Source organism: Camelina sativa, chromosome 19, assembly GCF_000633955.1.
Source record: "Camelina sativa cultivar DH55 chromosome 19, Cs, whole genome shotgun sequence".
Lineage (NCBI taxonomy): Eukaryota > Viridiplantae > Streptophyta > Magnoliopsida > Brassicales > Brassicaceae > Camelina > Camelina sativa.
In genome coordinates this window covers 17462024-17476368 of record NC_025703.1, presented here as the reverse complement: position 1 = coordinate 17476368, position 14345 = coordinate 17462024, and the positions used below count along the sequence as shown (strand labels likewise).

The 14345-nt window shown below is 35.4% G+C and overlaps 2 protein-coding genes and 1 pseudogene across 2 annotated transcripts in view; all 3 read right to left on the bottom strand.

Annotated features, from left to right (window-relative positions):
* Positions 1 to 1941, bottom strand: part of LOC104767922 (microtubule-associated protein TORTIFOLIA1-like) — a gene marked incomplete at its 3' end in the record, with an annotated part of 3915 nt that extends 1974 nt beyond the window's left edge. Inside the window, exons 1-5 of the mRNA XM_010491885.1 lie at positions 1821 to 1941; positions 772 to 1506; positions 456 to 650; positions 263 to 365; positions 10 to 162 (exon numbers count right to left, since the gene is read on the bottom strand). Coding sequence (XP_010490187.1) covers positions 10 to 162; positions 263 to 365; positions 456 to 650; positions 772 to 1431 — 1111 coding nt within the window. The remainder of the gene's footprint in view (positions 1 to 9; positions 163 to 262; positions 366 to 455; positions 651 to 771; positions 1507 to 1820) is intronic.
* Positions 4232 to 6237, bottom strand: LOC104766600 (annotated as a pseudogene).
* LOC104766598 (cycloartenol synthase) lies at positions 6443 to 12201 on the bottom strand. The gene is made up of 18 exons (XM_010490509.2): positions 11860 to 12201; positions 11357 to 11542; positions 11185 to 11274; positions 10774 to 10968; positions 10585 to 10669; positions 9913 to 10079; positions 9472 to 9660; positions 9182 to 9295; positions 8651 to 8773; positions 8444 to 8566; positions 8271 to 8369; positions 8067 to 8123; positions 7875 to 7921; positions 7641 to 7784; positions 7352 to 7529; positions 7167 to 7247; positions 6899 to 6982; positions 6443 to 6817 (listed from the first exon to the last, which is right to left on the bottom strand). The coding sequence occupies exons 1-18, from the start codon at positions 12055 to 12057 to the stop codon at positions 6698 to 6700; spliced, it is 2280 nt and encodes a 759-aa protein (XP_010488811.1). The 5' UTR covers positions 12058 to 12201; the 3' UTR covers positions 6443 to 6697.

The window sequence follows — 14345 nt, the reverse complement described above, 5'->3', positions numbered from 1 at the left end:
TCTTTCGAGGGCCGTCATTGTAACGTGCAGGTACTTTCCTGGCAGTAACCGGAACCTCTTTCCTTGCTAAATCCGTTACATATTTGTTAGACGTAGCATCCTTCAATTTCGAGTCAGTGGTACTGAAAAGTTCACTACTCTCTCGAGTTCCATTATAGCTTTCTGCAATTACGAAACAGATAAACAGAAAGAGCATTTATGAGTCGTCTATGAAGAGAAAAAAATGCAAGGATTTGAAGACAAGACCATTTTTATAACTCACCTTTTACAGAGGATCCAGTTTCAGATGGCTCTGGACTATCAGACCCAGGGACACCTTTCCAATATTGTAAGGCAAGGATAACTGAGTCCCTCACTGGTTTCACCTAAAAATAGAAAAGCACAAAGTTAGACGTTTCATTCCAAAAAAAAAAGATCATCTGTAAGAGAGTGAAGTTTAGAAAAAGAGTTCGAACTTTATCAAAGCGACATGATTCAAGAGAGCAGATGCAGGAAGCCTTGAGAGGTCCAAGAAACTTTTCACCAGTAGCAGCTATTTCCATAAGTGCTACAGAAGCTGCCTTACGAGTTGTCCAGTCCTTATTTTTAAGGGCATCTTGAAAGCTAGTCATTGCCGAGGACAACACACTCTTTGCCGTTGCCCCACCAGCCTAGATTAGAGTCAATTGACCATATTTCGTTATACCGCTAAAACAAACATGAGAATAGTAGCAGTAGCAGCAAAGGCTCAGAAATGAATAAAGAAGTATACATGGTAATTAGAAGTAGTACCAGGATGATACTTCTGTTAAGCTCAATAACTGCTGGTTTTGCGATAAAATGCGAGTTATTGAGAAGCTTTACTGTCCGAGTTAACATGCGTTGTATAATTGCAACTGGAGCTTCAGGACTACTATCAATAACCCTTGCCAGGCATAACGCCGCACCTGACTGCACACACTTATTCTGATCACCAATGGCTTCGAAAAGCGGTTTCACCAAGGAAACAAAGACCCCATAGTTGTGGTCTTCATAGCAACTCATCTTGGAAGCCAAAACACCCATTGTTTCAATACATGCATCTCTGACAACAGAATCTGGATCCTTGAGCCGCTTAACGATACTGGAGACCATCTTAGCAAGATATGGTCCAACAAGCGCCTCATGAAACCTAGCTAAAGTAGCCATCAACCTGATGCACTCTTTCCGAACAGCACTCTTCTGCTCAGAGTCCGTGTCAAGTATACAAGAGAGAAAACAAGAAATCTTATCCGGTGCCAAATGCTCAACCGTTCTCTCAAGCTCATCAACTCCTCTCTGATGTGTATCTCTATCCGCCAGCTTGTTTAACGCAGTCACAACCTTCTTCTTCAGCTCAAAAATCACCTGTTGTGGATTAGCCTTCATGATTCCTCCTCCTCTCCCTTTGACTTGCATGTTGTTGGTCTTCATTATCCTCCAAGATCTGCTACTTGCATCCTACCCTACCTACCTCCTCCTCTCAAACGCAATACCTGAAAGAAAGAACTAGAGTTGAGGCGCAAAAGTATCATCAGAAGACAATTTGTAACTGAAGAAGCAATAATCAACAAAAAAAAAATCCCTCACATCTGAATCCATCTAGATAACGCCGAACAAATCAAATATCTCCCTAATTTACTCTAAAATAGGATCAACGCAAATCCAAAATTGGAAAGAAGAAGAAGCGATACGAAACGTCGATTTCTTCATCTCGCGTTTATATTCGATTCTCGCACAGCAAAAAAACAAAAAAAAAAACGCAGAAAAAAGCGAAATCAACGAAAAAATAAGGTCAAGAGAGGGAGAGTAGCGAAACATACTCTGAAGCAGCATCACGAAGATAGTGGTGAGCGAAATGAGAGATTGATTCCTGCTTTTTCCGGGAAAATGATCTCTGCTCAGGTGGTGGAGAGAAAAAAAAAAAAAAAAAAAAAAAAAAAAAAAAAAAAAAAAAAAAAAAAAAAAAAAAAAAAAAAAAAANAGAGAGAGAGAGAGAGAGTTGGTTTGTTTTCACGGAGCCCCAAGTGTTTTTTTTATTTTCCTTTTGAGCAGAGAGGGAGAGACGAAGTTCGAGGTAAGGAGAGAGAGGCGCGTGTGATACAGATTCCTTTGATTCGCGTGTAGTATTTGATTTTGATTTTTGAATCTCGCGCTCGCTCGCTGCAAGGTTTTTCGAATTTTCTCTTGTGGGGTACACCGAGATTTGGAAAATTTTAAACACAAAAGAGGAAAAAAAGTTTGACCGCAATAACTAACTTTTTTTTTTTTTTTTTCTTTTTAACCTGACGCGAGACGCATGTCTCAGAGATTACTGGGCCTTTAATAGGTCCGGCTTTGTTTAATTCCAAATTTGTGTACCCTTTGTTAGTGTAATTTCGTTATAAATCACATTTTCGCTGACTTCTTTTTATAAGATCTATATTGTTATTAGGTATTATGTGATACTAGATTTATAAGATTTATATTGTTATTATGTGATATTAGGATCTGCATGATGTGTGTGTTTTAAAATAATTTAATTAAATTAAAAATTTTGAAAATATATAGACTTTTTTAAGTATAATATATTTTCCAAAAATAAATAGATAAATATCTTTAGTTAGATAGAAGTTTTTACTTTAATACACTAATCTATATGTTTATATTTTAAAATTATTATTACAATTCTTACAATAACCTAAAGCTAAGTTATCGACCACCAAAATATTTTTCAAACATTAACCATTACGAATATTATTATTGTCAAATTTTTAAAACGTTCAACAACTTATTCACAAAATATTTTACATGCAATCAACCGATCAAAGTGTCATCATATTAGCATCCACATATAATTTTACTCTATGTTTTAATTACCATTAATAATTTGTTCTTACACCCTAAAATATTTTATTGTTAAAATATGTTCTTTATCTCCACCTTATGAACAAATTAAACCAACTTCTGTCTCTTTACTTTCACTTTGATGTAGTTTCTTTTTACCACTAAAATTTGTAGTGACAGTTTGTTTAACCACTAAAATTGTTTACTCGAAAATATTTTGGATGAAAAACAGATGAAAAAATATCTACACAATTGCAATGAGTTTATGACCAACCCAATAAAATTCGAGAAATTAAAAGACAGTTAAAAAATAAAAAAAAAATTATAACCACAATGATATAGGAGTCTTAGATAATTTATAGATATAAAATATAAACTAAAATAAAATAAACTAAAAATACTACAACATAAGAAATTTAAAATATTTATTTTAAAAGAAATAAATAAATAAAGATCGTACCTATCTTTAACTGACAAAATAAAAAAGAAACTCAAAAATAATATTAAAAAATATTTTAAAATATTACGAATTTCTAATAAGAAAATCAAATTTAACTAAATAATATAACTAAAATCTAAAAATGCTACAACATAATTAAATTAAAATATTAAATAAAAGAATAAACAAATATTGATAGTACGTAGATTCGTCATCCAAAATTGTATAAGACAAATAGAATAAAAGTCCTTACCATCAACTAAGTTGTGAAGTTGTAATTTGGGAACCATGTATTTTGGTAAACTATATTAGACAATGAAAATAAATGAAAATTTTAAAATAATACGATGTCTATTATTCATAGATGTGAAAATAGTCATATAGGTGAAAGTAGTCGAAGATATATGTGTAGGATTATATAAATTTGTACTTACACATTGATTTAGTTTGTTTACCCACATATGAAGCATAGTTAAATCCAGCCGTATATGAGGTTCATCTACAAGTGTCTTTTCGATCATAGAAATCTGATCATCAATCATGATACCCCGTTTTTTTTTGCTAGCAAGGTTTTCTGATCTTGCATGGTTTGTATTTATCTTTTTGTTATTCATGAAAAAGATTTTTCTAGTGTACTTATGGTTTTGATTTGATATGGAATACCACTTAATATACATTTTTATATAATAAGATATATGCTCTAGAAATAGAGGTAAAAATTTTCTTTTTGCTTTTGGATTGGCTTTTTAACTTTTTTTTTCTAACAATGAACTTACATATATGTCAAAATCTAAGATCGTTAATTTGACACGTGTCACAATTTTGTTAATGAGTAACTTTGACATCAAGGTTTATATTATAAGATTACAAGATCTGATGTTTCAAAAATAATGTTATGATATGATATTCGTAAGGTAAATTCTTTTTGACTGGTACAGTAACATCTCTGTTTGATGGTATACCTAATTACTATTGTGTTCGTTGCGCATGGCTGCTCTCTGCTTCAAGATTTGTGGGTAATATTTTCTTCCAGAACCAATGTTTCCTCCATATGACTGTCATCTCTTCAATTGGCTCTCCTTTGGTCTCAGGCAAGAGGAAGTAAACAAAGATGGTCATCACTGTAACCGAACCAGCAAAGAGAAGGAAAATTCCAAACTTTAGAGCACATAGGAGATATAGGAAAGTTTGGGCAATGATGAAGGACATGAGGAGATTGATAGCAACGCTGATACTCTGCCCCGCAGAACGGGTCTCCAAAGGGGAATATTTCACTTGGTATGGTGTAGCCAAGCGGACCCCATGACCATCCGTAGCCTAGTATAAAGAGGCAAACGAAGATGACCAAGAGGATCGAGTACCCTTTTGATAGCTCTTTGTTGTCTCCAAACTTCAATCCCAAGATCACTGAGACTATCACCTGTTTTACAGACAACAATGAGACCAGATACCTAACTCAAAAACCAAAACCCTTTAGACTTGAACTAAAACTTTTTGTATCATTATATGGTATGATGATTGCAATTTGCAAAAAGATGAGCGGTAACATATTTTAACCTGACAAATGATCATTTGTAATCCGCCACTAATGAGCAAAGCTCGTCGTCCTAATCTGTCCACTAATGCAATGGAAATCAAAGTTGAGAGAACAAGGACAGCTCCTACGAGGACTGATGAGTAGAGTAAAGCATTTCCTCCGAATCCCATAGTAATGAACAAACAGGCGCATAAAAGAGAACGCAGTTTACGCCAGTGAGGATCTGAAACGTTGGCATCAGAATGGCCATAACGAGCTGAGGCCTGTGGCGTTTATGTAGAATTTCCTTGAAAGGATGCTTTATAGAACTCGACAACTCGCTTGCAGCTACCATGTCTTGAAACTCAGTGTTGACGTCTCTTGTTCCTCTTAGTTTCTCCAAGACTTGCCTGCCTTTCTCTGTTAATCCTCTCTCGATCAAGCTGGTGGGAGTCTCGGGAAGGAAATAACCACATAGGGTCATGAGAATAGCCGGAAATGCAGCCGAGCCAAGAGAGAGCCTCCAACCCCAAGGCTTGAGCTTTTGCGTGGCGTAACTGATCATGTTGGCAATTGAAACATACTGTTTAGACTCCCTCTTAAATTGGCTGGTGCCACCTCTGATAAGTACACGGGAACTGCCTGAAAGGAAAAACATAAGTTAGATTATACATATTTTGGTCTTCTCATTAACAACATTGTCCTCTCACAAAAACCTGATTTTCAAATCCAACGCCAAAACCGATCATGATCCGTCCTAGAAAAAGCATTTTGAGGTTCACTGATCCAGCATTTACAGCAGCTCCGATTACATAGAAGATCCCAGCACAGATGATGCTTGCAAGTCGTCCATAGTTCCTGGTGACTGGTGAGGCCACCAGAGTTGCAACTAAACCAGCCATGTACAGTAACGAGTTGAAAGCTGCAAGTCCTTGATTGTCGAATTTGCAGTAGTTATTTTCATGAGCATCTCTCTTTTTCTCATACACATCGTGGAAAAACTCACTAAGGAATTCATCCATCGACGTGACACCTCCTGTTAGTAAAAAAAAACACCATGCCATATATATAATTATATAAATTCACTTAGTCACTACAAATTTGGGTTTTAAAAGGGAGTATTACAGAACCTGAGACGCCAATGTCATATCCAAATATGCATCCACCAATGGCTGCAACAAAACCAGTGACAATGACGAAGCCGGTGACCTTCCCTTGGTAACGTTCAGCCCTCTCATTGACCACTTCAGCTGGCCCCAACGACCTTCCCGCCATTTTCTTTTCTCTGCTCTTGTCTACTTATCTTATGATTGTAAGTGAGATAATCTGTTCAAATTCTCAAGCATGCGAGAAACAAAAAAACAAATGAAAAAGGTACACTAACATCTCTTTTTCATGTTACCGTGTTTTCCGGCTCAATTCATTTTGTTTTAGATGAAGTTAGTTTCCCTCCAGGAGATGGTGATAGTTGCGTACGGAGAGTTTTAAGCCTTCTAGTAGCTTTTGTAGAAGAAATTGCATTGTTTACGTCTACATTTCTAGATATTTTATTTTAATTTCTACCAACGGGAAAACTTATTTTAGAGACAAATAATTATTACTTAAATAAATGGAACCAGTCAAAGCCAATTTATAATGAGCAAAGTCGGAAACCACCGGAGACATGACCTAAGCGGAAACATGAATTGAAAACCAAATACAAGAAAATGTCTGTTTTCACAAAAAAATATATATAAAAAATGACATTTTGCTAAAATCGGTACTTAAGAGAACCAACAAAATCTGCAACCAAGAATTGAGTTCAAGTCAATTACACAAAGATTGGTTCACGAAAGCATCAGAGCACATCCATTACGGATAACACAACTTGGAGCTCCGCAGTTGCTTCCCTAGAGAAATAATTACCTCGAACACTTGAGTCATTCTCCTTGTGGCAATAATACCTGACAACGGTACTCCCCCAATGCCCACATCGGGAAAATGTTTCGATACGCAGCGTATGTTATCATGCAGTTTCTATTGAAAACTCCCATTATTTCCTGAAATAGAGAGCCAATAGATCAATTATCCGTTATCCAAGAGAAACTCCAAATACCGATGTGATTGATGCAACTTATTACCTGTTGTGGAAAATCACCATTCTCCATCTGTGCATTAATCAAGTATCTTGCAGCCCGGTGCAGTGGCTTTTGATCTACCTCAGCCTAATAAAAGTACACACAAAGAAATAAAAGTATANTTTTTGATCTACCTCAGCCTAATAAGAACACACACAAAGAACTAAAAGTATAAATGGAAAGAGAGAGAGGGAGCAAAAAAAAAAAAGAATGAGAATCTCAAAGTGTCACGATGAACTGAAGTTTAAAGTTTCTTAAGGAATTTACTCACTTGCCCAGCACCAATGAGTGCGAGCAAAGCCCATGCTGTGTTCACGACATGCGACCTGTTGCCTTCAAGGTTTGTATAGACCTATTCATAAAAGTAAAAAAAAAAAAACCAAAAAAAAAAGTAATTTAGCGATTCATAAAGTAGCAGTAAGTAGAATTTAGCTAACATACAAAGTAATTATTAACCTTGTCTTGACATGAAAGATAGCTTTCTCCCCATCCGCCCGAAGGTTGTTGTTTCGACAACAGAAATTCACAAGCTTTAGCAACATGTGGAGAGTTTTTCAATGTTTTTCCAACAGCTACCAGCCCTTTCACTCCAAACCACGTACCATACGTGAAGCAAACAGCCCATGATCCATACCTAAGGAAATATCACAGGTTACAGGATAGACACCAACTAGAAGATACAACGATAAAACATAAGGAAAAAAATGTAATTTTACAAATAGATTTATAATGACTAGAGACTAACCATGAGCCATCTGCTGCTTGAATAGATTCAATGAACTTAACTGCCTTCTCAATGCACTCATCTACTTCCTTCTTCCGATGACCAGGATACAGCTTTCGGAATGATATCAAAGCTTGGATGGCAGCTGATGTACATTCCACGTAACTACAGAACCATTCTTGCGCATCAAAGGAAATTTGCAAAACATAATATAGGATTAACTAGATGATTCAATGGAAGATGCTAGTGCCTTACGGATAATCAATAACAATATCGCCAAAGGTTTCTGCTGGGTTGATTAGCTGCCAACAGAAATGAGTAAACTTTTCCTTAAAACCTCAAGCAAAGGGGACTAAGGCAATATGTGTTGACAAATAGATACAAAAAGTATATGTTATCAAGCTTGTGAGAACATTACAGATCTATATCTAGGCACAGACTCAATACCTCCAACCAAGGGTATGATCTGGTGAGCTCATATGTTGCGAGGCCTCCATCTGGATTCTGAAATCAGATATTATCTGCTAATTAGACAAGGAAGATGTTTTCGTTTTCGAAATATGCATTTTTTTTCAAAAAGGCCAACAGAGCAGAAAGACGACCTATGACTTATCAAAATACCATGCATTACTAATAGAAACCAAATCTAACCTGTAACGAAATGATAACATTAACAGCATCAAATAACCGTTTTGCATCTACTGGTTCACCAACAATCTCCTTGGGAACTTTGGATAGCAAAAGAGAAGCCTGAAGAGGAAATACCAAACTCATTACCACCAAGAAAGAAATCCTGAAAGGTCAGTCTATCACTTTATTATTACTTTCAGTCCTTCTGCGGTGCAGTCGGAGATGGGCCAACCGTGATCTGCAGTTGAGAAAGGCCATGCCCCTTTAGAAATGTGGCGGTACCAGTAATTCAGATCTCCAGGGCAGTCTTCTAACACCTATACCATGAAAAGAAACAACCATGAGAGCGAAAAGAGCATCCAGAGAAACATGCTGATCGTCATTAACTGCCTATCACAAACCTGGGAATTCTTTACAAATGAATGTGCTTTTCTCAAAACGGGTCCATATTCTTCGACAAGGTTAGTTGCCAAAATCGCTTGAACAGCAAAACCCGTATCCCATAGCTGGCTTCCGTTATAACCCTGTCAATAGCTGCTGCATTAGAGTATGGACAACAGGTTCAATGTTTATAGCTAGTCATTGGATAGAGAGTAAAGTAGGGGTTTTGGTTAGCAGGAAGAAAAAGAAACATGGTAGAGTACATAGTAATGTAGATGCTCACAAAATATGATATTAAGACCGCTTTATCATTGTTTCTTTATTATGATTCAAAAAATGATTCTATCAAACACATACTAGGGTAAAATCCCCAACTTCATAGAGTTAATGTAGTAATGTGATAATGTCATTCTAAGTACTATCAAATTTTGAAGTGTATATTTGTATACTGTTGAGCTAATGATTCCGGAGACATAATATTCGTACTGGTTCGGCAGTCACTTGGTCCATATAATCTACTTAACATAATCATATATACAAATATGCGGTACCTGCATCTTCATTCCATCTTCAGCTAACCAGAGAAAGTCATGGATTCTTGGTAGGTGCAACTTGAAAGCCTCGGAGTTTGGGTCCTCTACCCAACAGCAAAGCATATTTAATACCTGTTATAACAGGACAAAACAAAGATGATTAAAGTAGAGGATTCAAAAACAGAAAGAAATCGCAAAGTTGAACATATCCCGGGACCAACATATCCCCATACTGAACTTCTGAAAGAGAATAATAACAATGGTTAGAAAATGTTACAGAGGCTGTTGTGGAAGTTTGATTTGCATACCTTGTTCACGGGACCTATGCAGATGTACCTAGTACTCTCATCTTCATAATGAATATGTTCTATTGCGGTTCTAATAGCCTTTTCTCTCAAATTTGCACCAGGCCATCGCATTAGAACAGGCTCAACAATCTTATGAAGTGATGCCCAAAGAACATCTTGGACAAGTGGGTGTGGGTAGTATAAATCCTCCTTCAATAGAAAAGCAACTATCAGCATAAAAATAGTTACCCCTGAGCATCTGATTACACATCAGTATGTATAAGGACCTATATTTGACTACTGAATAATCTATTAAGAATCATTTAATCTAATTGTGTTATTCAGCCAAACAATATCTCATTAAACTGCAATGCTCAGGTCTTTAAGAAAGCAAGTAACTCCGTTTAAAGGATTAGCTTGTGTGTTAGCATAGTTACAGAATCCACCATCCATTCCACAAACCTTTGCGCAAAGGTTGCGTGCTTCATTCCAGTTGACTTCATGATATGGTACTGTGAAAAGCTCCTTTCTCAGTGATAATACAGTGGAAGTTATGGGACCCACAAACCTCTTTCCATACAAATACGACATCGGCAAGTACACCATCCGACAATGGCACCACATCCTCCCTGGAGCATGAGTAAAAATCTTATTCTGATGCTTTACTGTGCACTATATCTATATACATAAGAACTAAAAAGCAAGCTGTAGCAAAAGAAAACCATATCCATCTTTTTAAATACACACAGGGTTAACACATTCGATAAGTGTGCTTTGAACAAGCATGAAGCATAACATATGACAAGCAATCATCAGAGGATGAACAATGGTATTCCATATAATAAAGGCTGGGATAATCTACTGCTTATGGAGCTCATCACCAATATAACAATATTTAAATCCCAATTTAAATAGTTGAACCTAAGGAAGCATAAAGGATACAAAACAGTTACGGCATGGTTACAGCACTTTGGTTTTTCCGTTCTCCATATCAGTGTATACCCACTGAACCAAGAGATGATTATAAGAGGCACGTCCTTTGAAAGAATAATTTGGACGACCAACAATTGAAGACTGGGAAAAGAATAAACTTAAACAGTATCTAAGTTGAGAAAGTCAAGAACACATGAGCACCTGGATGGATTGGCAGGAAATACGGAAGAAGCCATATCTCAGGAGGCAGTGGGTTATTTCCAGACCATTCAAAAGCTCCAAGTACCTTTATTTACAGTATTAGCAGATCCAAGCAAAAAAGTTAGTCAAGTAACAGTAATATTCAAAATGATAACATAAAGGGACAGGTCGAAGTCAAGATTTCAGTACCGAGAGCCACATTTTCCCCCAAGATGTGATATTGGTAGCACCACCATGATTTAGAATCCAGTCTCTCCCTTTCTCCATAGCTCCATCTCCATCGTTAGGTCCTTCTCCAAGCAGCCTTAGAGTAACATAGTTCAAGACAGACCCAAACATGGTGCTAGGGCCCTCAATATGTAAACCCCAACCTCCGTCCTCATTCTGAAACCATGTAGCGTCAATAGTTTTAACAATCCGAAATTAGATGAAGGAACTCTTTGAAACATAGAGATGTGTGTACACAAACAACTACACATGTATTTTTATATGGACATATTATGTATCTAAGAACATAAAGAACAGTATAGGAAAATCCAAAAATCAGCCATTTGCGAGGAAACAAAATTATCAATCATAAAGATAGGAGAAGTTTCTTGCCTGATGATTATAGAGATAACGGTGCATTTCTTGTTTATGTTGTTCCGACAATACTGTATTCAGTGCACCAGTTATGGAGAGTGTAATTATCTGTAATCAGCATCAAGCTTTCAGCAAAAAAAAAAGATTAGCAAAAAGAAAGCTTAGCGAGACGAACTATATATGAACTGACCAGTCCTGGGAGAAGAAACATAGGACCACCATAATCGCCTGGCCAGTGCCCGTCGTGCGCCTGTATTGTTGAATAGAAATCTAGACCCCTCTTCAACGTGTTTTCCACAATCTTCTCAGTAACATCATCAGTATCTTCGATTTTGACTTGAGGTAAAACTGGGCTAATCAAATTTTCTCTTGAAAACTACAGACAGAGAAAGAGAGATAGATAGAGATCATATTCAGATCAGAAAACAACAATAATGATTACAGACTAAGAGATGGGTCAACACTAGTCTAGCTGCTTTTGTTTTGTTGCTTCATGCTTAGAAATTAGTTCTATTTGTAATATTGTAAACTAGAGTAGATGCTCCTAGAGATCCACATGTAGTAGTACTATACTTGGTTTTGGTTCAGTAAAGGGGGCTAACAATAACACAGTCAACTAGAAAAAGCATCTAATTTGAATTGATTCCAGGTGAAATTAATAAACGCAGTGCAAGTCAAGTGAGGGTACCGTACCTGAAGACGCATCAGCAGATCGGAGCTATGTTTCTTCAAGAATCGGTTCTCCGTGAAAGACTTCCTAGCTTCCTCGACGGCAGCGAGCTCTTCAGGCGTACCGAGACTCGGATCGAACTCCCAAAACTGCCGTCCGACGTGATTATTGGTGGTTCTCAGCCATGGACTACCTCCTTCGGCGATCTTCAGCTTCCACATGATAGGGCTCCGAAGATGCCCGCCTTGAATCACGAAATCGGAGATTGAAGAATTCGGATCAAGAGATCACACCAAGATAGAGAGAGAATTGTGGTTTTTTTTATTTTATTTGGGATGAAACCGAGGATTGAAGAAGACACAACACAGAGACGCCAGATGTTAATTTTTTAAGTAAATGCTGATCTGTCACTTGATTATTTTTAGTCAATTTTCAAAGTAGTTGTTATTTTTATTTTAGTAGGAGTATCATTTTATGACTCACGGTGAGAGAGACTTCTGTGTCTGCAGCACTTGTTGTAAAGCCTAATATAAAACTGATTAAGATCGTAGCTGGGGAAACAAAAAAATACGTATATAAAATAGGAAATGTGAAATAAATGTTGGGAAGATCGACACAAAACCGAATCAGAATCAACCAATAATATTTCATTCTATATTATAAAATGGGAATATCATAGTTGATATTTCATATTTGTGATGGTTTAGAAAATCTATAGATACATTTTTTAAGACATTTAGTAAATAAATTTTAGAGTTAGAATCTATTTACAATTTTGCCATTGATATTATTTTTTTTTAATTTATAATTAACTATTTATTAAATTATGATAAAGTTTCCAATTTTTGTAAACAATTATTCCTCATAATTGCAACTTTCCAAAAAAATTGGAACTACTATTATTTACGTTAAATAGTAATTTGATAATTAATTAAATAAATATAACATTTCCTAAATTTGAAAAAAAAGTTATCCCTAATCAAAGTAATAATGAGTGATTCCTAATCAAAGTAATATTTTTATTACGTATTTAAAACTAATTTTTACTTTCACGGGGTTCGTAAGATGAGTTTTTGCGGATTAAAAATCTTTGAACATGTTGTTGACCCGCTTAGCATGACGGGTTTGGACTATAGAACCAACACTAAAACTATTAGTTTATCTCATTTATTATAGATTTTTAATCATAATTTTGAAAATTAACGTATAAATTATTAAATATATGAACTACAAAATATTACACATACTATAACACATTCTTAATATTCCAAAAAAAATTTATATACACATAAAAATATACACTAACATACTATATAAGCATATACTCTGTTTAATTCTAGAGAATAAAACACATCTAGAATTTTATATTTTATCTAATAACATATTTAATGTAATTATGTAATAAACTTTATAAAACGTAAGAAGAAGAAAAAAAATTCTAAACAAAATTCTAAATTAATTAAAAATTTGAAAACTTAATAAATTAAAAATTATTATTACAAATACAATAATTTATAATTTAGTCTCGCGGTGTACCGCGGGTGAAATCCTAGTTTAACTACAAAAAATGTTACTATTGATTTAAAAAACAAAAGTCCCATATGGCCTAAAACTTTTAAGCAATTATTTAGATTCATATTATAAATAAGATCAAAATAAATATAAATTTGAATGAACTTGAAACCTGATTTGACAATCATCCAAATTTAAAAATTTGTATCCGGTTTAATTTGTATCTTTAGCCAAACTGTTAAATTAAATAATTTATAATAAATTTAAATTTCTACATATTTATATTATAAAAAATGTCATATAACATGGTTATGTTATATGGTGGGATGAAATTATATAATGGGACTAGCTTGGATCGATAGTAATAAAAATTTACCACATATAAATTATTATCTTACTATTTTATTAATACTATCAATATTATAATATTAAATATATAATTAATTTGATTAAATTATAATTATATAAAAGAGAAACAAATTGTCAAATCATCGGGTACTCTGTTGTGCCCACACTAGACTGAAATGGCAAGAGGCTTCGGTTACTCACCTTCCTTTTCTTTCATCAGATCACGCTTCCATCTATGTTCAGTTGTGTCCAGAGGTGAAAAGTGATCTGAGGAGGTAGATTTGAGGCAACCTGGTTAAGTCATCCTAGCTTCAAGGAGATGCTCAAGAACTCTTGGAATCGTAGTCTGTCTACTCCACAGGCACTTGATGGCTTGCGCATACAGCTGAAACGGTGGAACAAAGAAGTTTTTGGTGATGTTCAGAGGCGGAAAGAACATCTGGTTCAGGAGATTCAGAATATTCAGGACTTACTCGATATAAGCCAGACGATGATTTGTTGGCTAAGGAGGATAATTTGTTACAAGAGTTTGAGGTGGCTCTTGCACAAGAGGAACTACTTTGGCAGAGAGAAGTGGATTGCGTTTGGAGACCGTAATACGCAATACTTCCATATTTCGACAATCATTCGAAGGCGAAGGAATCAAATC